General features: G+C 45.1%; 1 protein-coding gene across 2 annotated transcripts in view; it reads left to right on the top strand.

The window, feature by feature from the left end:
* SNUPN (snurportin 1) overlaps positions 1-17,092 on the top strand; it is a 37,094-nt gene continuing 20,002 nt past the window's right edge. The window contains exons 1-8 of one of the 2 annotated variants that reach the window (XM_084816771.1): positions 1-110; positions 3,081-3,243; positions 4,694-4,856; positions 8,561-8,665; positions 10,491-10,587; positions 11,951-12,048; positions 13,526-13,603; positions 16,205-16,285. In XM_084816771.1, the coding sequence (XP_084672897.1) occupies positions 3,086-3,243; positions 4,694-4,856; positions 8,561-8,665; positions 10,491-10,587; positions 11,951-12,048; positions 13,526-13,603; positions 16,205-16,285 (780 nt within the window). In that variant the 5' untranslated portion in view covers positions 1-110; positions 3,081-3,085. Of the gene's footprint in view, positions 217-3,080; positions 3,244-4,693; positions 4,857-8,560; positions 8,666-10,490; positions 10,588-11,950; positions 12,049-13,525; positions 13,604-16,204; positions 16,286-17,092 lie in introns of both variants that reach the window. The other variant, XM_084816772.1, reaches the window with a different exon arrangement.

The following is a 17,092-nucleotide window of genomic DNA, read 5'->3' as shown; positions in this document are numbered from 1 at the left end:
GGCGCAGGCGTGACGCGAGCGGGGGAGGGAATGTTTTGGTCGGCCGGGCGCGCGGGAGCCTCGAGTCCGCCGGTTCGAGCCCCGCGCGGAGTGCAGCGAGGCGCGGCCGGGTAAGTGGAGAAGCGAGGCAATTTCCCCATCCTCCTCATTTTCCTACCCTCGTCACCAGGTTCTTCCTTCATGTGATATATATTAACGGGGCAGATGGATGAGTAGGTCAGTTAATGAATTGGTTGATTAATGAGAATCTATTCAAGGCTGGGGTGGGGGGGGGCAGCAGAAGTTAGTCGGTGATCACGTCCCCCCCCACACACACACACACACACGCTCACTCACCACTTCTTTGCTGTGGCGTTTCCATCCTGCCACTGGTGATGTGACAAAGAAGAGGAGCAGCTGAGCATGTGTGAAGCGCACAGTTGCCTCGCGGGGTGGGGGAAAGGGTAACTGCGGGCTTTATACATGCTCAGAGTTACCCTTCCCCCAGCCTAGTGGGTAACTGATGGCTGGAAATCGCCACAGCTCACAATGTTTTCCTCTGTGTGCGTGTGCGTACATGCACGCACACACGCACGCAACATAGGTAGGAAGATATCAACTGAAGATGACACTTCCTGCATCTGATGAAGTGGACAGGTGTATTGCGGCGTAAGCCTTCCCCAGCCTGGCGCCCTCCAGGCGTGTTGGACTACAATCCCTATCATCCACATCCAGCATGGCCCATGCTGGGAGTTGCAGCCTAAGGACAGCAGGAGGGCACCAGGTTGAGGAAGGCTCTGGGCTACAGCCCACTTCATCAGAGGCATGAAAGCTCTAGTCCATGAAAGCCACAAGAATATTGCTATATTGCCACGATGGAATTACCCAGCTTCTCAGGTTGGAGAATGCGGTTTCTAGGAAGGGAAGTTGCAACAACTTTATTTCCTTGTATTTTCTTAAGTACAAGGAAAGAAAGTTGATGGAACTTAATCCCATGCATGTTTAGGAAACTTGGAAATAAGTTTAGTGGGTCTTACTCCTCCAAGTAAGCATGTGTATTTATTTTATGTATTTATTTAATTCTATTACTTAAATCCCACCCTTCATAAAAATTCCAGAGTGGGTACCAATATTAAAAGCAACCAACAAGAAAATAAGAGGAAATAAACCTCTAATAAAATCAATAGATTTTCAACAGAGACAACAAGTAATTAACAATAGATCCAATAGTACTCATGGGAACATTGACTAACTGCTCTTGAATGCCCGGGTAAACAAGCAGGCCCAAGGCTGGCTCCAAAATGTTAGTAAACTTGCTCGTAAAGTACAGCCTGATGGATTTATTGTGGCATATGTTTTTGTGAACTAGAGCCTTTTTCGTCACATGCAGGAAATGTCATCTTTAGTTAGCAAATTACACAATTTCCTGGAAGCAAGCCCATTGAACAGAGTGAGATTTACTTCTGAGTGGACACATAGGATTGCACTGCCTAAAACGTAAACCATGGGTCCGAAGGACTGTGAAATGCAATACAGTCTCTGTTACATAGTTTTTTTCCTGCCGTTTTGTGTGTGTGTGTGCGCGCGCGCATGTGTCTGTGTCTGTGGCTGGTGAAAAAGCCAGAAGTTTGACAGTGCCGTTTTGAGTTCTGATAAAGAAAGGAGGTAGGGTGGCCATGTGTCCGACTTTACAGAGGACAATCCTCTATTTAAAGGTGTTCTCTCTTTGAAGAGCTGTCCAGTCCAAAGGCTATTTAGGGTCCAATCCTATGCATGTTGACAGAAAGTAGTCCTAGAACTCCCAGCTTCCTCTAGCCAATGTGGCTGGCTGTGGGAGGCCAGGAGTTCTAGGACTTTTCTCTCTCTAAAGGATTGCACCCTTAATTATACAGAATCATAAAAAAGGGAGAGAGTGCAGGAGAGTTGAATTTGCACATCACCAGTTAGCAATCGGATGGCAGACAGAACAGGCAGGCACACAGCTCTCCTGGTCACCCTCTTCTCCACTATGGTCAGATGTCTTGCATTTCTTTTTAAATTATAGTAATTATTTTCTAGATTTGCATCTAGGCATGAGTGCCTAAGTGGCCACTCTCGAAGGAGGTGAGCAGTAAAGGTTCACACAGCCTGCTCTGTGATATTTTCAAGATTAAATGGGAGGGAGGGGAATACATATATCAATACTTTTTGGAAGAGTAGATAGAATGTTTGAAATACATAAATGGTCACTTGGCTGATAGAACTGAGCTGACTGGGTCCCTTAAGACAGTCCAGCTGGCTGGGAGTTATTGGCGGGGGGAGGTTGCAGTAACACACATCTGGTTGGCACCAGAGGTGGGGAAGGCAATCCCAAGGAATAACGGTATGAGTTCTGATCATGCAGCCCTCCCTAAATGTGGCATCCCTGGATTGCCCATCAAACATGACAGGGGGCTGTGATTTTGGTGTAGTTTGTCCCAGATTATAGTTTGTCCCAGATTATTCCTGGTAGGCCTACCAATGGCTGTTAGTCATAACTGCTATACTGAACCTCCATATTCAAGGGCAGTCTAGCTCTGAAGAGTAGTTACTGGTGTAGCCTTTAGGAACTTCCCAGAGGCGTCTGGCTGGCCATTGTGGGAAAAGGAGGCTGGATTAGATGGGCCGTCAGCCTGGACGCAAACGACAATTCTGTTCTTATGAAGGACTAGATAATGTCATGCTCTGGATGATGTTAAATAAGAATAGAGCTTCCATGTTCAGAGGCAACCGACCCCTGAATGCCACTAGCTAGTGGGGAAGGCCTGTTGCTTTCATAGCCTTGTGGGCTTGCTGGAGGTATTTTGGCTGCCCACTGCTGGAAAAAGGATACTGGCCTAAGTAGACCAGCCTTCTCCAACCTGCTGTACTCTGAATGTGTTGGACTGCAATGTCCATCATTCCCAGCTCACCAGGGGAGTGATGGGAGTTGTAGTCCAGGCTGGGGAAGGTTGAGATACACCTATGGTCTGATCCAACAGGGCTCTCCTTTCATTTGCATTGTCCTGGTCTACCTTAAGTTGAAATGAGTTCCTCCATGCCTGACATTTTGTTCTGATTTCTTCCTCCCCACTGCCTGACAGGAGAAATGGAGGAGTTGAGCCAAGCTCTTGCCTGCAGCTTCGCTGTCTCCCAGGACCTCAACAGCACTGCTGCTCCCCACCCCCGGCTGGCACAGTACAAGTCCAAGTACAGTTCCTTGGAGCAGTCCGAGAGAAGACGCCGACTCCTTGAACTCCAGAAGACGTAAGGGGTGCTTCTAAATGAATTGGTTTTTATATAAGAATTGGAGTGATCAAATCTCTCTGTTGCCTGACTGAGCTTTCTCAAAGATTCTCTCTGCTCCTTCATAGATTTTCTTTTTTTCCTTCTCAGTTTAGCATTGCAATTCGCCGTCTGTGCTCTGGGTGTTGCTGTGGGGCCGGGGGAGGGAAAGAGGCAAGAAGTAGCTTTTTATTTGGTCAGTTTCCTTCATGTATGCCTGTGTAAGACTTCAAGTAACACAGAGCTCTTCACCAGGGCAACCTGAAGAACTGTATTTATTGTTTAAAATATATATAAACTGCCCTTTGCCAAATCAGATTCCAGGGTGGTGTACAACAATATAAGTGATAAAATTATTTAGAACCTAGTACAATAAAACACTAACATCAAGCAGCCTTAATAAAAGGCAGTGAATAATTTATTGAGGCAGACTGGGGGATCATACAAATTAAAATGGCTGGGTAAATAAAACCGTCTCAACCTGACACCAGAAAGATTGTAAAGTAGGTGCTGCTAGGCATACCACTCGAAAACAGTTGAAAGCTTTGGTGAAAAGGAGAGCTTGGATGAAGCCTGTTGTCTGAATGATGCACAGGCACCTTCCTCACTAGTCTGGGGAGGTTGTTATAGAAACAGGGTGCTGCCACTGACAAGGTCCTCTGCCTTACCTCCAAAGGCAGGGGAACCCAGAGAAGAGTCTCTGTTGTAGATCTCATGGGTCAGGCTGGTTCATTTGGCGGGAGGGGTATCCTTCAGATATCTACATTCCATGTAAAACCAGCTCTTTGAATTGTATACAGAAACAAATTGTGAACCAATAGAGACATTTAAAAAAAACAAAAAAACTTTGCAGTAAGCAAGCCCCTGTTGACAATTAAGCTTCTGTATTGTGAACTGGCTGAAGGTCTGCCTAACACCTACTTTAATGCCTTCCTAGTACCAGGCAACAACGTTTTTATTTTCCCAGATCTTAAAAAAAAAATTAAATGCAATCTCTGCATTACATTATGGTTTTTAGAAAGTTTGTTTTAGCTCTGGGATATAGTCCTCCCTTTGGTTTTCTGTATTAAATGATAATTGCTAGCTGTGATGTTTTACTTTCTAGATATGTTTTGGAATGGTTGCTTTGTTTTTAGACTTGCGGTGTTTGCTGTTTTATTGACTTGTATAAAAAAGCAGTCACATTGCCCAGAGAATTATTGTTATTGGGCAAGTGTTGGGATTAAATGTATTCATTTAACTTTCCCATCTCAAATGCAAGACTTTTCAATAAAAGCGGTTCATACATTATGGACTACTCATCAAATGATGAACAAGTTTGCGTGAATTGACCATTAATCCAGCATCCAAGCCCTTTGGATTTTCCTCCCTGGTTAGGGAGGAAAAAAATGACTAATGTTCCTTCTTGGGGTTTTTTTTTTCTCATTTCAAGTAAGCGATTGGATTATATAAACCATGCTAGGAGGCTGGCAGAGGACGACTGGACAGGAACTGACGAGGAGGAGGAGGAGAGGATGAAGGACGCTGCCGATGGAGATGGTGAAGACATGGAGGTAGAGATTAGAAAAAAGCTGCCAAAGCGTTACGCCAACCAGGTGAGTGGTGGTTGGTAGCAAAGGTGAGCAGCCTTTATTTTGATGTATTCATGTTCTGGTGAAAAGGTTATGTACTTTTACACATTTATGGTTAGGGAAGTGATTAATAATAATTAATAATAATTGTTCCTCTCCATGGGTCGCCATTATAAAATAATAAATAAATCACCAAATTGCAAAATATCTACAGAACATCACTTTTTTCCCAGCTCAGGAAAGACTTCATAGAATGTAGGTTCCAACAGATATGAACTGCTTATTTAGAAGGCAGGTTTCGCATTCCTTTGTGGGACGGATTTGGCATTGGTGGAGGTGGCTGCAGAGAGGACACAGCCCGTTATTTATGGTTCTTTCCATTATATGACTCTCCCAGAGCATAGTTTCTATCTCTCAATGTACTGGGTGGGAAACAGATGATATAGTGGTGTACTTAACTTTTAGGTGTGTACACATGTATATCCTATCACACTGCATTGTTTGCAATGGCAGCTAAGAAAAATTCAAGTAAGTATTGTGAAGAAAGTAGCAGGAGACCGTAAGGGTGATTCTCTAATCTGAACAAGTTAAGTTAAGTTAAAGTAATTACTGGAGGTTTTTATGAAGGCTATATTTATCTATGGTTTTCATGTTAAATGAGAACGAGGATGTCCAATTATTCATGTTTTATGTTTTTGTTTTAGATATTTTTACTTTGGTATTGTTTGCAATGGCCTATGGCTATAAGTGAGAGCCGGTCAGTTTCACTGCATATAACCAAAGGTTCTTACAATTTTGCCAAAAAAGAGACACAGTCACAAAAACAAAGATGAGCAAACGTTATCTGATCTTGGCCTATGAACTAAGATCAAATGCTATAAGCAATAAACATTTTGTATTGTATTAATGTTACCACCCAGTTGAAGAAATGAGAATTTTTGTACGTGCAGTGTTGCAATAGATATTTGTTTGATTTTTCTCTTTGGGGCCTGATGGATTGTGAGTACAAGCAATGAAGCTGTATTAATTTGGAAACATTATGAAAATAGAACGTCTTTGCTTTTTTGTTTTTTTAGAAGAGCTCATTTTTGGTCCCTTTTGCTGGATTTTTTCATTACTTTAAAACTTACAGTGATGATCTGCAACTCAGAATTGCTGGAGAACTTAAAATATAAGATTTGATTATTATTTAGTTTATTTCTTTTTAGTTGCTTTGTTTTATTAATCACATTATCATCCATGAGAGTAAGAGCTCATTTATAGGCAGTATTTTATAATGCTTGCCTGTAATTAGTGCTACCCTGAGAGAGAAAACATCCCAGTGCATGATGCTTTATTTGCTTGCATAGGCTTTCAAGTTGGGAAATGTTAATCTAGGTTCAAAATTGCACCCCCAGTACATAAAGCTGAACCAGTAACAAGAACGGCAGGCTGAAAATTGTCACTGAAACAAATGAAAACAGTTTGCAGTGCAATCCTATACGTGTCTATTCAGAAGCCCCACTGAGTTCAGTTGAGCTTACTCTCAGGAAAGTGGTTATAAGATTGCAGCTGTATTGTGGGTGGGTATGTAATGAGACTATATAAAGGGATGATAATGTGACTAATAAAGCAAGGCAACTAATAAGAAATAAACTAAATAATAATCAAGTCTTATATTTTAAGTTCTCCAGCAATTCTGTTGCAGATCATCACTGTAAGTTTTAAAGTACTAATGAAATCCAGCAAAATAGGACCAAAAAATAAGGAATGAGATGAAACTCAAATTAGTCAAGCAATAAAGAAATAAAGCAATTATATTATATTAGAATATTATATTATATTGTAATATGTTATTATTGGTGTGATATATTAATATTACTATAATATTATATTATGATTTATTATTAGGAAATGCATTAGACTCATGAAAATAAAGCCAGGCTCTTTAACATCACATTAAACTCTCTCCAGACTAGCTACTTAAATCACCTTAAGATATTCTGAGTTTCATACTATCTTCTAAGTTACAAAGCATTTTAAATTTGGAAGTAATTCATAACTACCAGTTTCCAGTGGTTCCTTCCTCGTTGGTCCCCCCTAAAGAGAGGGGGAAATGGAACCCTTCATGGCTAGAATTCCCTGATTTTTTTATACTGCTCAGAGGTGGGATCAAACTTACCTTGTATCCTTTTTGTTGACCCCATTTTCTAGGGGAAAGCAGTGATCCTCTTTCCCCCTTTTCCACTTGGCTTGTAAGCATGTCCCATTTCAACATGGTCTCATCAACAGGTGCTGCAGCTGCGGGTGTATTATTATGGCTTCACCAGCTGCTTAGCAGGGCCTTTCTTATCAGTTAACAAGAACTTATCATCTAAGGAAGCCTTTCTCCTTCAACAGCAACCCAGTATCAAGGTCTCTCGCAAAGCACAAGCTGCAAGATTGCAGACAGCTGGATTGTTCTGCTGCTTATCCATTTTATTTCATCATAGCTGCTCTGAGGGTTTGCTGAATCCAGCCGTTCTTTGGGCCAGGCAGAGCTGGATTAACAGGAAGTTGGAACATAAGATGCTGCTTTATACCGAGTTGCATCATTGGTCCATCTACATCAGTACTGACAGGCAGAAGCTCTTGAGGGTCTTGGGCAGAACTCTTTTTCAGCTGTGTTCTGGAGACACCAGGGATTGAACCCGGGATCTTCTACAGCGCAGATCATGCGCTCTATCACTGAGCTACTGCAAGGGTGAGCAGACGTCAGGCTTGCGGGATCTACTTTGTGTGTTTTTTTATGAGAACCCCGAGATCCACCAACCAGAGCCTGGTGTGAAAGAATTAAAGAATTCTGAGCCCAAGAATGTGTTCTGCGTCCTGGAACTGAAAAGACCTTAACAGTCCTGCCACACCAAAATTCCACTCCTGGTTACCCCAAGCTTTCTTCATTTCAGCGATATAATTTAGGGCAGATTGCAGGGAACAGAGGCATTTTGTTGCCGCTATTGCTAACAAACTGGGAGTCAGAAGCTCTTGCTGACCTGCAGATTGCCCAGAGATCTACCGGTGGATCCAGATCCGCCTCATGCCCACCCCGGAGCTACAGCCCTTCCAAAATGTTTGTCATCTTTCAAGCCTGACTTTTGCAAAGTAACGCAGCCTTCCCCCAACCCTGGTGCGCTCCAGATGTATCAGTGTGCAACTCCCATCATTCCCAGCAAGCATGGCCAATGAGGACAGTTGCAAGCCACACATCTGAAGGGCCCCAGGTTGGGAGAAGGCTGAAGTCAGCGGTCCCTCTGTTAGCCCCTGCCAAAGGAAGTGAGGCGGGTGGCTACCAGGAAGAGGGCCTTTTGTGTTGTGGCACCCCAGTTGTGGAATGAGATCCCTAGAGAGGTTCGCCTGGTGCCTACGTTGCACTCCTTCCAGTGCCAAATGAAGACCTTTTTATTCTCCCAGTATTTTAGCATTTTAGCTTCCTAGTCTTTGGTGTTTTAAATCTGCATTTTAAATCTCTGCATTGCTGCTAGGTTTCATTCTGGTTGTATTGTTATATGTGGTTTTAAGCTTTCGTATTTTATATTGTTTTATGCTGCATGTTGTGGCTTTAATTTTTGTGAATCGCCCAGAAAGCTTTGGCTATTGGGTGGTATAGAAATGAAATAAAGGAATAGGGGGTCTGTCCGCAGTTCTCACGCTAGACTTTGCAGTTTTCTCAGGGCTACAAGTAACGCCATTTCCTTTCCCTTTCCCCACAGCTGATGCTGTCTGAATGGCTGATCGACGTCCCCCTGGATCTGGTGCTGGAATGGCTCTTGGTGGTGTGTCCGATGGGGAAGAGGGCGCTCATTGTGGCATCGAAGGTAAGAGGTTGCGGCCTGAGCCACCACCGCTGCCAACCAGCCCAGGAAAGAGCCTATCTTGTTAGTTTCTGAATCAGCTTCCTGCTGGGTTCTGAGAATTTGGTGAGATGAAGGGATGCTTCTGCTTCTCCAGAAACAGACAGCCTTCTCGCCCCTGGTGTCGGCGTCTGAAGGCTTCTGCATGCGAGGGACCAGCTGCGACGTAGGAACTCCCAACGCTGCAAAACCTTTCTGTTCCATTGACCGCATCTGAAGAAAGCTGCATGTTAACAGAGCAGTATTTTTATAGTCATTTTAGTAATTTTCGAAAGACAAACAAAAATGCATCAATGTAAGTCTAGTTATTGGCAGAGGGCACTACACTTAACAGTTTCCCCCCTTTACTCTTCAGCCAAAAATCTAGGTGGAATGCATTGGCTGCTTTAATAGAGAAGTGCTCGAGTGTCAGCCTTAAGCCTGTTCTTTATTCTCTCTGGCCTCTTAAGTTTTTTAATATTTTCTGAAAACTCGGTTTTCCTGCTGATTTTAATTTACTGTTTTTATTGTTGGTTTCTTTTCATTGCTGTTGCGTTTATGGGCTTTCACATTTCTCTAAACCACCCTGGAATCTGGGATGAAGGGTGGCATAAAAATCCTTTTAATAAATCAAGCGGTGGTGGTTGGTTTTTTGTGAAATGTAAGAACTTCCTAACTGGATATGAGCACAAGTCCATCAAGCCCAGTGTTCTGCCTCCAACCGAGACCACCAAGTTGCCTGCCCTAGCTTGCTTACAAGTAAGGCATCGTGGTGGAGATAGGAATTCCCTGGGGCTTGTCCCCAGCATCTCATGTTCAGAGGCGTATCTTGGAGCCTCTGAACATGAAGGCTTCGTTGTTAGTTGTCATGCCTAATAGCTATTGACAGATCTATACCCCCCACCCCAGGAATTTGCCTTATACCGATTCAGACCATTGGTTCATTTAGCTCAGCATTGCCTATCAGCCTTCCCCAGCCTGGTGCCCTCCAGATGTTTTGGTCTTACAACTCCCATCAACCTCAGCCAGCATAGTGGTCAGGAATGCTGGGAGTTGTAGTCCAAAGCATCTCCAGGTCAGGGAAGGACTGGCTGTGGCTCTCTAGGAGTTCACACAGGAGTCTTTTCCAGCCCTACCTGGAGATGCCTGGGATTGAACCTGGGACCTTCTGCCTGCAAAGCAGGGGCTCTACCACTGAACTATGGCCCTTTCCCAAAACGAAAGGGCAAGTGATGCCTTTCCTGTTGTCCTTGCTTAGGGAAGACCACCTGGCCAGCTCACCTCAGACTTGTGAAAGGCTGGTTGAAACCTTTTTCATCCAGGAAGGTATTTGGGTCTTTCAGGAGGCAATTGAGGGCCAGTTTTAACTAGTTACTCTCAGCCTGTTTCGCAAATGTCTGCATTTTAATTTTTATTTGTGGTTTGGAGGTTGAGATTTTTCATAATTTTATTTGATTATTAATGGTTTTTAGGATTCAGAAGCTTTTTACATAGGTTTCCACGGGGTTAAGAATGAACTGAGCACACACACAGAGTGTATATCATGTGTCTTGCATTCATAACAACTATTAGCCACTACAGTTGAATCCATAATTTTTACTAACCATATTTGTTTTTTAAGAAGCTATTTAAGGCCAAATTCATTGCCACATCTAGTGGCAATGAGTTCATGTTGCCAGAATGGAAAAGTTTGGGGGTTCGTTCATTTGTTGCCCCCACCCCCTTCCACCATCCAAGCCAAGAGGGCACAATCCATTTTCTACTTTTGCAGTGCAGAAATTGCTCCAGTTTGTTCCTTCTCCCCTTGCAGGGTTCCACTGCAGCTTATACCAAGAGTGGCTTCTGCGTCAATCGCTTCCCTTCTCTCTTGCCAGGAGGCAACCGCCGCAATTCAGCAACAGGGAAAGGTGATATTTTTTAAATTTTCTGTTTCTTTCTTATTTTGCAATGCCTCAAGGGGGAAAAGTGGTGTTTGGAACAGACACCTCAGATCTTTCCTCTTGTAGCACTATATGATCAGAGAGTTTCCAACCTGCCTATATTGTTTGGAATGTCTCCTCCTTGTACTAGGAGGACAGCACCCTGCTTTCGAAAAGTACTACTGCCCCACTTGGAATATATCCCTTATTATGATACTAGAACTCAAGTTAATGTAGTTCACCCTCCAGTGTACTCGTGTATGACCGAGACGTCTCTGTAGCATACAAATTGTTACAGGTGCCATGTACCTACTGTTTTTTTGGTCCCTTTTTGCATGTTTGATGAGTACGTTTTTGCCTACATATCACAATGCCACTGTAAGCCAGTTAAGAACATAGATAGACAAATAGTCTGCCCTAATAGTCTGCTGTAACTAGCCTCAGCTGTCCATGATCTCCAGAAGAAAGGTCTTTTACATCACCTGGTACCTTATGGTTTTAACTGGAGATGCCAGGAATTGAACCTAGGACATCCTGCATTGCAAGCATTTGATCTATCACACGGTGATGGTCCCTCTCCTAAGACATTGTTTCTCTTCTCAGAATAACCTGGCTTAAAATGAAATCTGAATTTAATGCAAAGTCAGGATTTTCATCTCCATATTAAAGATTTGGAGGAGAAGGGTTAGGTTGAGAGGTAGGGGCTTGCCTGAAGCCAGCTGGAGAATTTGTTGTTTATTTAATGAAATTTATATTGTGGCTTTCTGCCAAAAATAACGCTCAAGGTGGCTAACAATTTTAATACAGATTAAAATCAGAGTTGACCACTAAGACAAAATTTGAACTCAAGACTTTCCAGCTTATCATCTTAGCCACTCCACCACAGAAAGGAGAGGAGTGTTGAAGCCACCTTAGAAGTTTAAATTTTGGTTTGGTTGCGAATCTCTTTGGGGGTCATGGATGGCTCTTTAAAGATGCAATCCTATGCAAGTTTAGGCAGAAAAACAGCCTACAGCTCCCAGCATTTTCTGTCTAAACTTGCATAGGGTTGCACCCTAAGTATATTTGCCTAGAGCAGGAATGGGGAACTTGTTGGACTGCAACTCCCATCATCCCTCACCATTGCCTATGCTTGCTGGGGCTGATGGGAGTTGCAGTCGAGCAACATCTGGAGGTCTACTTGAGGCTTTGAGCAGTAGGGTAGGAGGGACTTCCTGGGCTGGAGTAATAATGGAATCCTGCTTGCTGAGAAGATCATATGTTTGCGACATGCCTGTGCATCTTGGAGCTCTTGAACATCATGCTTAGAACTAAGTGCCTGCATGGCTCTCTTCCCTGTTGGTGCACGCAGACTATACAATCCTGGACTGCATCTTCAATGAGGCTAAGCAGACGTACTACATCCTTGATGTGATGTGTTGGCGGGGGCACCCCGTGTACGACTGCCAGGTAACCGCATCTCTTCCCCACTCCTGCCACCTGTCTGCACTCCTTGTGGGTATTTGCGTTTTGCCATTGGAGCTGTGTTGCTGTGATTAGATCCCATGCTGCCGAGGGATGCTGGGGCCGGTTGCATGGCCCTTTCCCCCCTGGCTGCTCCCTGACTGGGAGGAAGGGCAGTCAATGGGTTTGAAAGGCCCTCCCACTTGGCCCTGCTCCCACAACTCTGGAATTTGCATCCATCCTGCAGGGGCAGTGGGGGGGAGCTTCAGGCCCAGGGAACAAATCCAGCTCTGTGGGAGTCCTAATCCTGCCCCCAGGTGGCCACACCCCTTCTCCTGGCCCCACCCCTTTCCCCCCAACCACTGATCCTTTGGTGGTTTCCTGGCTTTTCTGAATTTTTCCCCCCATTCTAAAAGGTTGAAATGCCTCTCCAAAGACTTAGTTATCAGCATGAAGAGGCTTAAGCTACAATATATTGGCACTTAGTCCCGCCCTTTTTGCCTCCAGCCCCGCCCACCGTGAGAATGCAACCCCCGAAGTGTCTCTGAAATTGAATTCAGCCCTTTGGGCTGAAAGAGTTTCCCCAGCCCTGCCCCACAGGGAAGTGGCTGCACGCTGCCAGAGGTGTGAGCAAATAGCACCACCCTGTCTGAGTGCAGTTTGTGCTTTTTCAGGCCCATTGGCACACCCTGGAGAAGCAGGATTTTGCCTGGTGGTGTTCATGCTGCAGCGGACTAGTGAGACTCAAAGATGGTGTGGTGTTTTCGGATCGCCGTTGTTGTTCGCTCTCCCCATGATGAGCAGCTTCTGCTCCTGCCCTGGTTCCGATCTTTCCACTCTACTCTTTTGCTGCACTTATTTCCAGGGGTCCTCATTTCCATTTGCCATGGCGAGCATTCCATCTCCCTCTGGCAAGGGTGAGAGGACCCTCGTCCTTCCTTTCCTGCTTGGGAGATGGCCGTTCAACTGTGGAGATGCTGAGAAGAAAGGCTGAGGGCTGCTGTTTTGGTGCCAGGCTTCGTAGATGTCTATAATTTGGGGCTTAGCTACCAAGACCAGCCAAAAATTGTGGGCCCTGTTTCTTTGTACTGTTTTCTCTCTCCACTGCCATTTACTGCCTTTTAATATATAAAGAACTACTGAGGACCCTGTGCTATCTAGAAAACAATTCTCTGCCATGGTTGAACAGAAACTGGTTGGTTGGCTTCAAAATCCAGAGCAGCAGCAGTAGCTCTGGTTCTTAAAGTGATCTGCGTTGTATAGATTGTACTGTGTGTCTACTCAGAAGTGAGCCCCATTGAGTTCAGTGGGACTTATTCCCAGGTCAGCGTGTATAAGGTTGCCAGCCCCAAGGTGGTTATATTTGGCATGCACAAAACTGCTGTTGGATTTCCCATGTTTAACAAAATTGGATGCATGGTGGAGCTCTAGGCTGTTGGTTATCGATAGTCCCTAACGTGACTCCCCCTCCTTCCTTCTACAGACAGATTTCAGGTTCTACTGGCTGCATTCCAAAATGCAAGAGGAGGATGCCCTGGGAGAGAAAAGCCGACTAAATCCAGTAAGTCATTTTTGATGACAAAAGAGCAAATGGTATAAATCAGCCTGCCCCAACTGGTGCCCTCTAGATGTTTTGGACTACAACTCCCAGCATTCCTGATCATTAGCTATGCTGGTTGGAGCTGATGGATCGGAAGTCCAAAACATCTGGAGGACACCAGGTTGAGCAAGGCTGGGGTAGATTAATTCAGTGAAGGATGACTTGATCCTTCCATTAGCTGCCATTTTGCATGTGGAAATGTTCTCCCACGTTGAAATATGGCCTCCAAGATGTAAACTGAACCTTCCGGAAGATTAAATGGAGTACCATTCTTTCCTTAGGCAGGCTGCGTGTGGGGTATTAGCTGACCTCATTGTTGCTTTTAACCTTCCTGTTACAAATGCAGATGTAAACAGAAACTAGCTAGCTACCTTCTTCCCCAGGGACACATTTCCTCCTGGTGGATGCACTATTTTGCTAAAGGAGAAAAAAGGCTGGCCGCAACAGAAAATACTTGCATTCCTTAAATGATAGGGAACTTTTCACAATGTGGCATGTTTTACTTAGGTGTTTTGTTTTGTTTTTTTGTTTCTGTAATGCTGTAGGGGAAAAAATGATCTGAACATTTCTTAATAGGTATTCAATTATCTCCGGAAAGCGATTATAATTCACCTGGTATACTTTTTTGCCAGAATCTGCTCATGCACAGCTGAAATCAAACCTGGAAGTTCCATCCACCCCAAAATAGGCAGCGGCTGCAGTGACTATGCTATGTCATCACAGGTCCCTCTCTTTCTTTGAGGCCTGGTTGGTGAGGATGGAGAGTGAAGTGTCTTGCAATATATGACTACAAACAACCATGATTTTGCAAAACCCAGAAAGTAGAAATGGTGTATATCACCATTGTGCAAGAGCACAATGAAAAGTGCACCAGACAAAATTTTTGTACGTGTTCCTATGGAAAGGAAGTGATGGAATGTGTGGGTAGGTGCTGTGAGAAAAGAAAAGTTGATTAGTGAGAAGTCTGTGTTTTTTGTGTATCAGGACCATTTCATTGTTAGTACAAATAACATATAAAACGTTCATTATCCTCCAATTTTGTTACTTGAATGCATATTTATATTGTATTTGTCTCCCCCTTTAAAAAAAGAAAAGACTGCATAGAGAAGGAAGGGAGAGTGAACGACTGGTTAGCGTCCTCCACCCTTTTTGTCTTTAGCCCTGGAAACAGCTGGAAAGGCCTCCTGTCAGGGCTGGTGGGATCTGGAAAAACAAAAACGGGAAAGGAGAAATGTCTGGACAGTAAAGGGCAGCCATGACACTTCAGTGGTTTAACTCAAGACTGGGCAACCTGTGGCCCTCCAGATGTCTTGGCCTACAACTCCCATCAGCCCTAGCTAGCATAGCCAATGGTGAGGGATCATAGGAGCTGTAGGGCAAAACGTTTGGAAGCCCACAAGTTGCCCACCCCTAATTTAACTTGTGTCTCTGAGGTAGATCGGGCCTGTTCCCAGATAGGCCTCGGCTCCTTAGCAGTAGTAGTGAGACCGCATCTACCTGAGGGTGGCCTCCTTTGTTTTGCTTCTTACTGCAAAACCGTGAGGCTTCATTGCTGCTCTTTGGCGTTTGCCACTCTCTAACCTTGTACCTCATAAAGGGAAGAGGCGGTGGAGTTCCTTGTAAGGGGCAGAGGGCCCTGGACTCTCACCAGGAGTGTGACAAGGAGAAAATCAATAGGTTCAGCTTCACCTAGCCTATGAGGATGGAAGTAGCACCTGTGGGTGTTGTGCCTGTACTTCAGCTGCATGACAGCCAGACCTTCAACAGGTGCAGTTCGCGCCTCTGTGTTGCTGTCACTCAGCTGCTAGACACAGGGCTCCAGGTTTCAACGCTAAAAATTACTGCTTAGAAGTGAACATTGGTTGTTTATTTCCTTCCACCATGCCTGGAGCTCTGTGTCTTAACAGCTCAGCAACAGGCAGAAACTCAGTAGGGGAAGTTTCCCCCAGCATTTGGAGGTGGGAGCTGCAGCTGTTGAGGTTCTGGCTGTCATGCAGCTGAAGGAATGGTTGCCCTTTATTTTCAAGACATGTCTCCTTCCGGGGACGGGGGTGGGAATAGGGATGTCAGATCTCACCAGCCCTGACAGAAGCCCTTCTCAGCTGTTTCTGGGGCCGACGATAAAATGGGGGGGGGGGGCACGACACTGAGCAGCCACTGCTTCTAGGGCCGGCATCAAGAGTAGGCATGTTTGGGCACCTGCTGAGGGCCCAAACCCCAGCAGGGGCCCACTGCCAAGAGCCCCCTGGACGTGCTCCTCCTTCTCACCATTGCAAGCTGCTTGTTCACCTGCCTCTCGCTCTGGCCCAGACAACGGTGGTGGTGAGAAAAAGGAGCAGGAGAGGCCTCTGCCTACGTGCTCCCTGGCTCTCTGCTTTTGAAACAAGCAGATGGTGGCCATGATGAGGAAGAGGATGAGGAACAAGAGCAGCTGGCGACGATGGTGGTGAGAAGGCAGACACGCTCAGGGAGCGGGCCCATGGAGGGGATCTTGCCCAAGGGCCTTCAGAAACCTGGAGCCAGCGATGTGACAACCTTCTCTGACCTCTTCCCCTTTTTCAGTTCAGATTTGTTGGCCTGGAGAGTTATTCCTGTACACCAGAAAGCCTGCGTGAGGTTCTGGCCACGGACTTCCCCTTTGAGGTAAGCAGCCACCTGCCATTCCCAGAAGTCTGACGCTGTGAGCTCCGCTGCTTGCTTGCTAGTGGAGAAGATCCCTGGGGACTCTCCCATGCCTGTCGAGTAGAAGCCCCGTGAGATTAGAGGAGGCTTCCAGCTGGCAATACTGCTTTTGTACTTATTTGGGAAATGCTTCCAAACTTTTTGATGGCTGGGGAACAAGTGTCTTTGTGTTTTCTTTTGAAGCACGTCATTCTTTACACTCCCAAAATACATTTTTCAATCAGTTCTTGGAACAGTGAGCAAGCATCCTTTTTGCCACTGTGGGGTCATTAGGTTAATAGAGTCATTCCACCCTTCCCTTTATCCAGCCAGCCAGGGCACAGGAATAGGGGGGTGCTTCTGGGGTCACCCCAGGCTGTAGTACAGGCTGCATTGGGGAATCGTGGTATATTGCTACCCCTTATCATGGGATGATGCCCCTGTCCATATAGTGACAGAGAGAGGGGAATCTGCTAGACTCAGAAACCTGGTTCATATGTAACAGTTGTAGACTGAGGACAAGCATTGTTCCCATGCACTCCCTCCTCTCTTTTCTCTTGTTCTGTAGTGGAACATTTCTGGGGTTTGTTAACCCCACAGTTTCCCAATGCACCCGGACTAGGAAACTGTGGTTTAAGCTAGGAAATCAAACCACAGATTAAACCTCAGTTTCCTGGTTCGGATGCAAAGGGAAACTGTGGTTTAACACCCCCCAGAGGTTTTTCATTATGCCACATAAGAGAAGGGACCATGGAGCACACAGCTGCAATGCTCATTTTATTTATTGAT

Source organism: Heloderma suspectum, chromosome 11 (genome assembly GCF_057233095.1).
Source record: "Heloderma suspectum isolate Gila_16-S chromosome 11, 16-S_ref, whole genome shotgun sequence".
Lineage (NCBI taxonomy): Eukaryota > Metazoa > Chordata > Lepidosauria > Squamata > Helodermatidae > Heloderma > Heloderma suspectum.
This window is presented reverse-complemented; position numbering and strand designations above follow the sequence as displayed.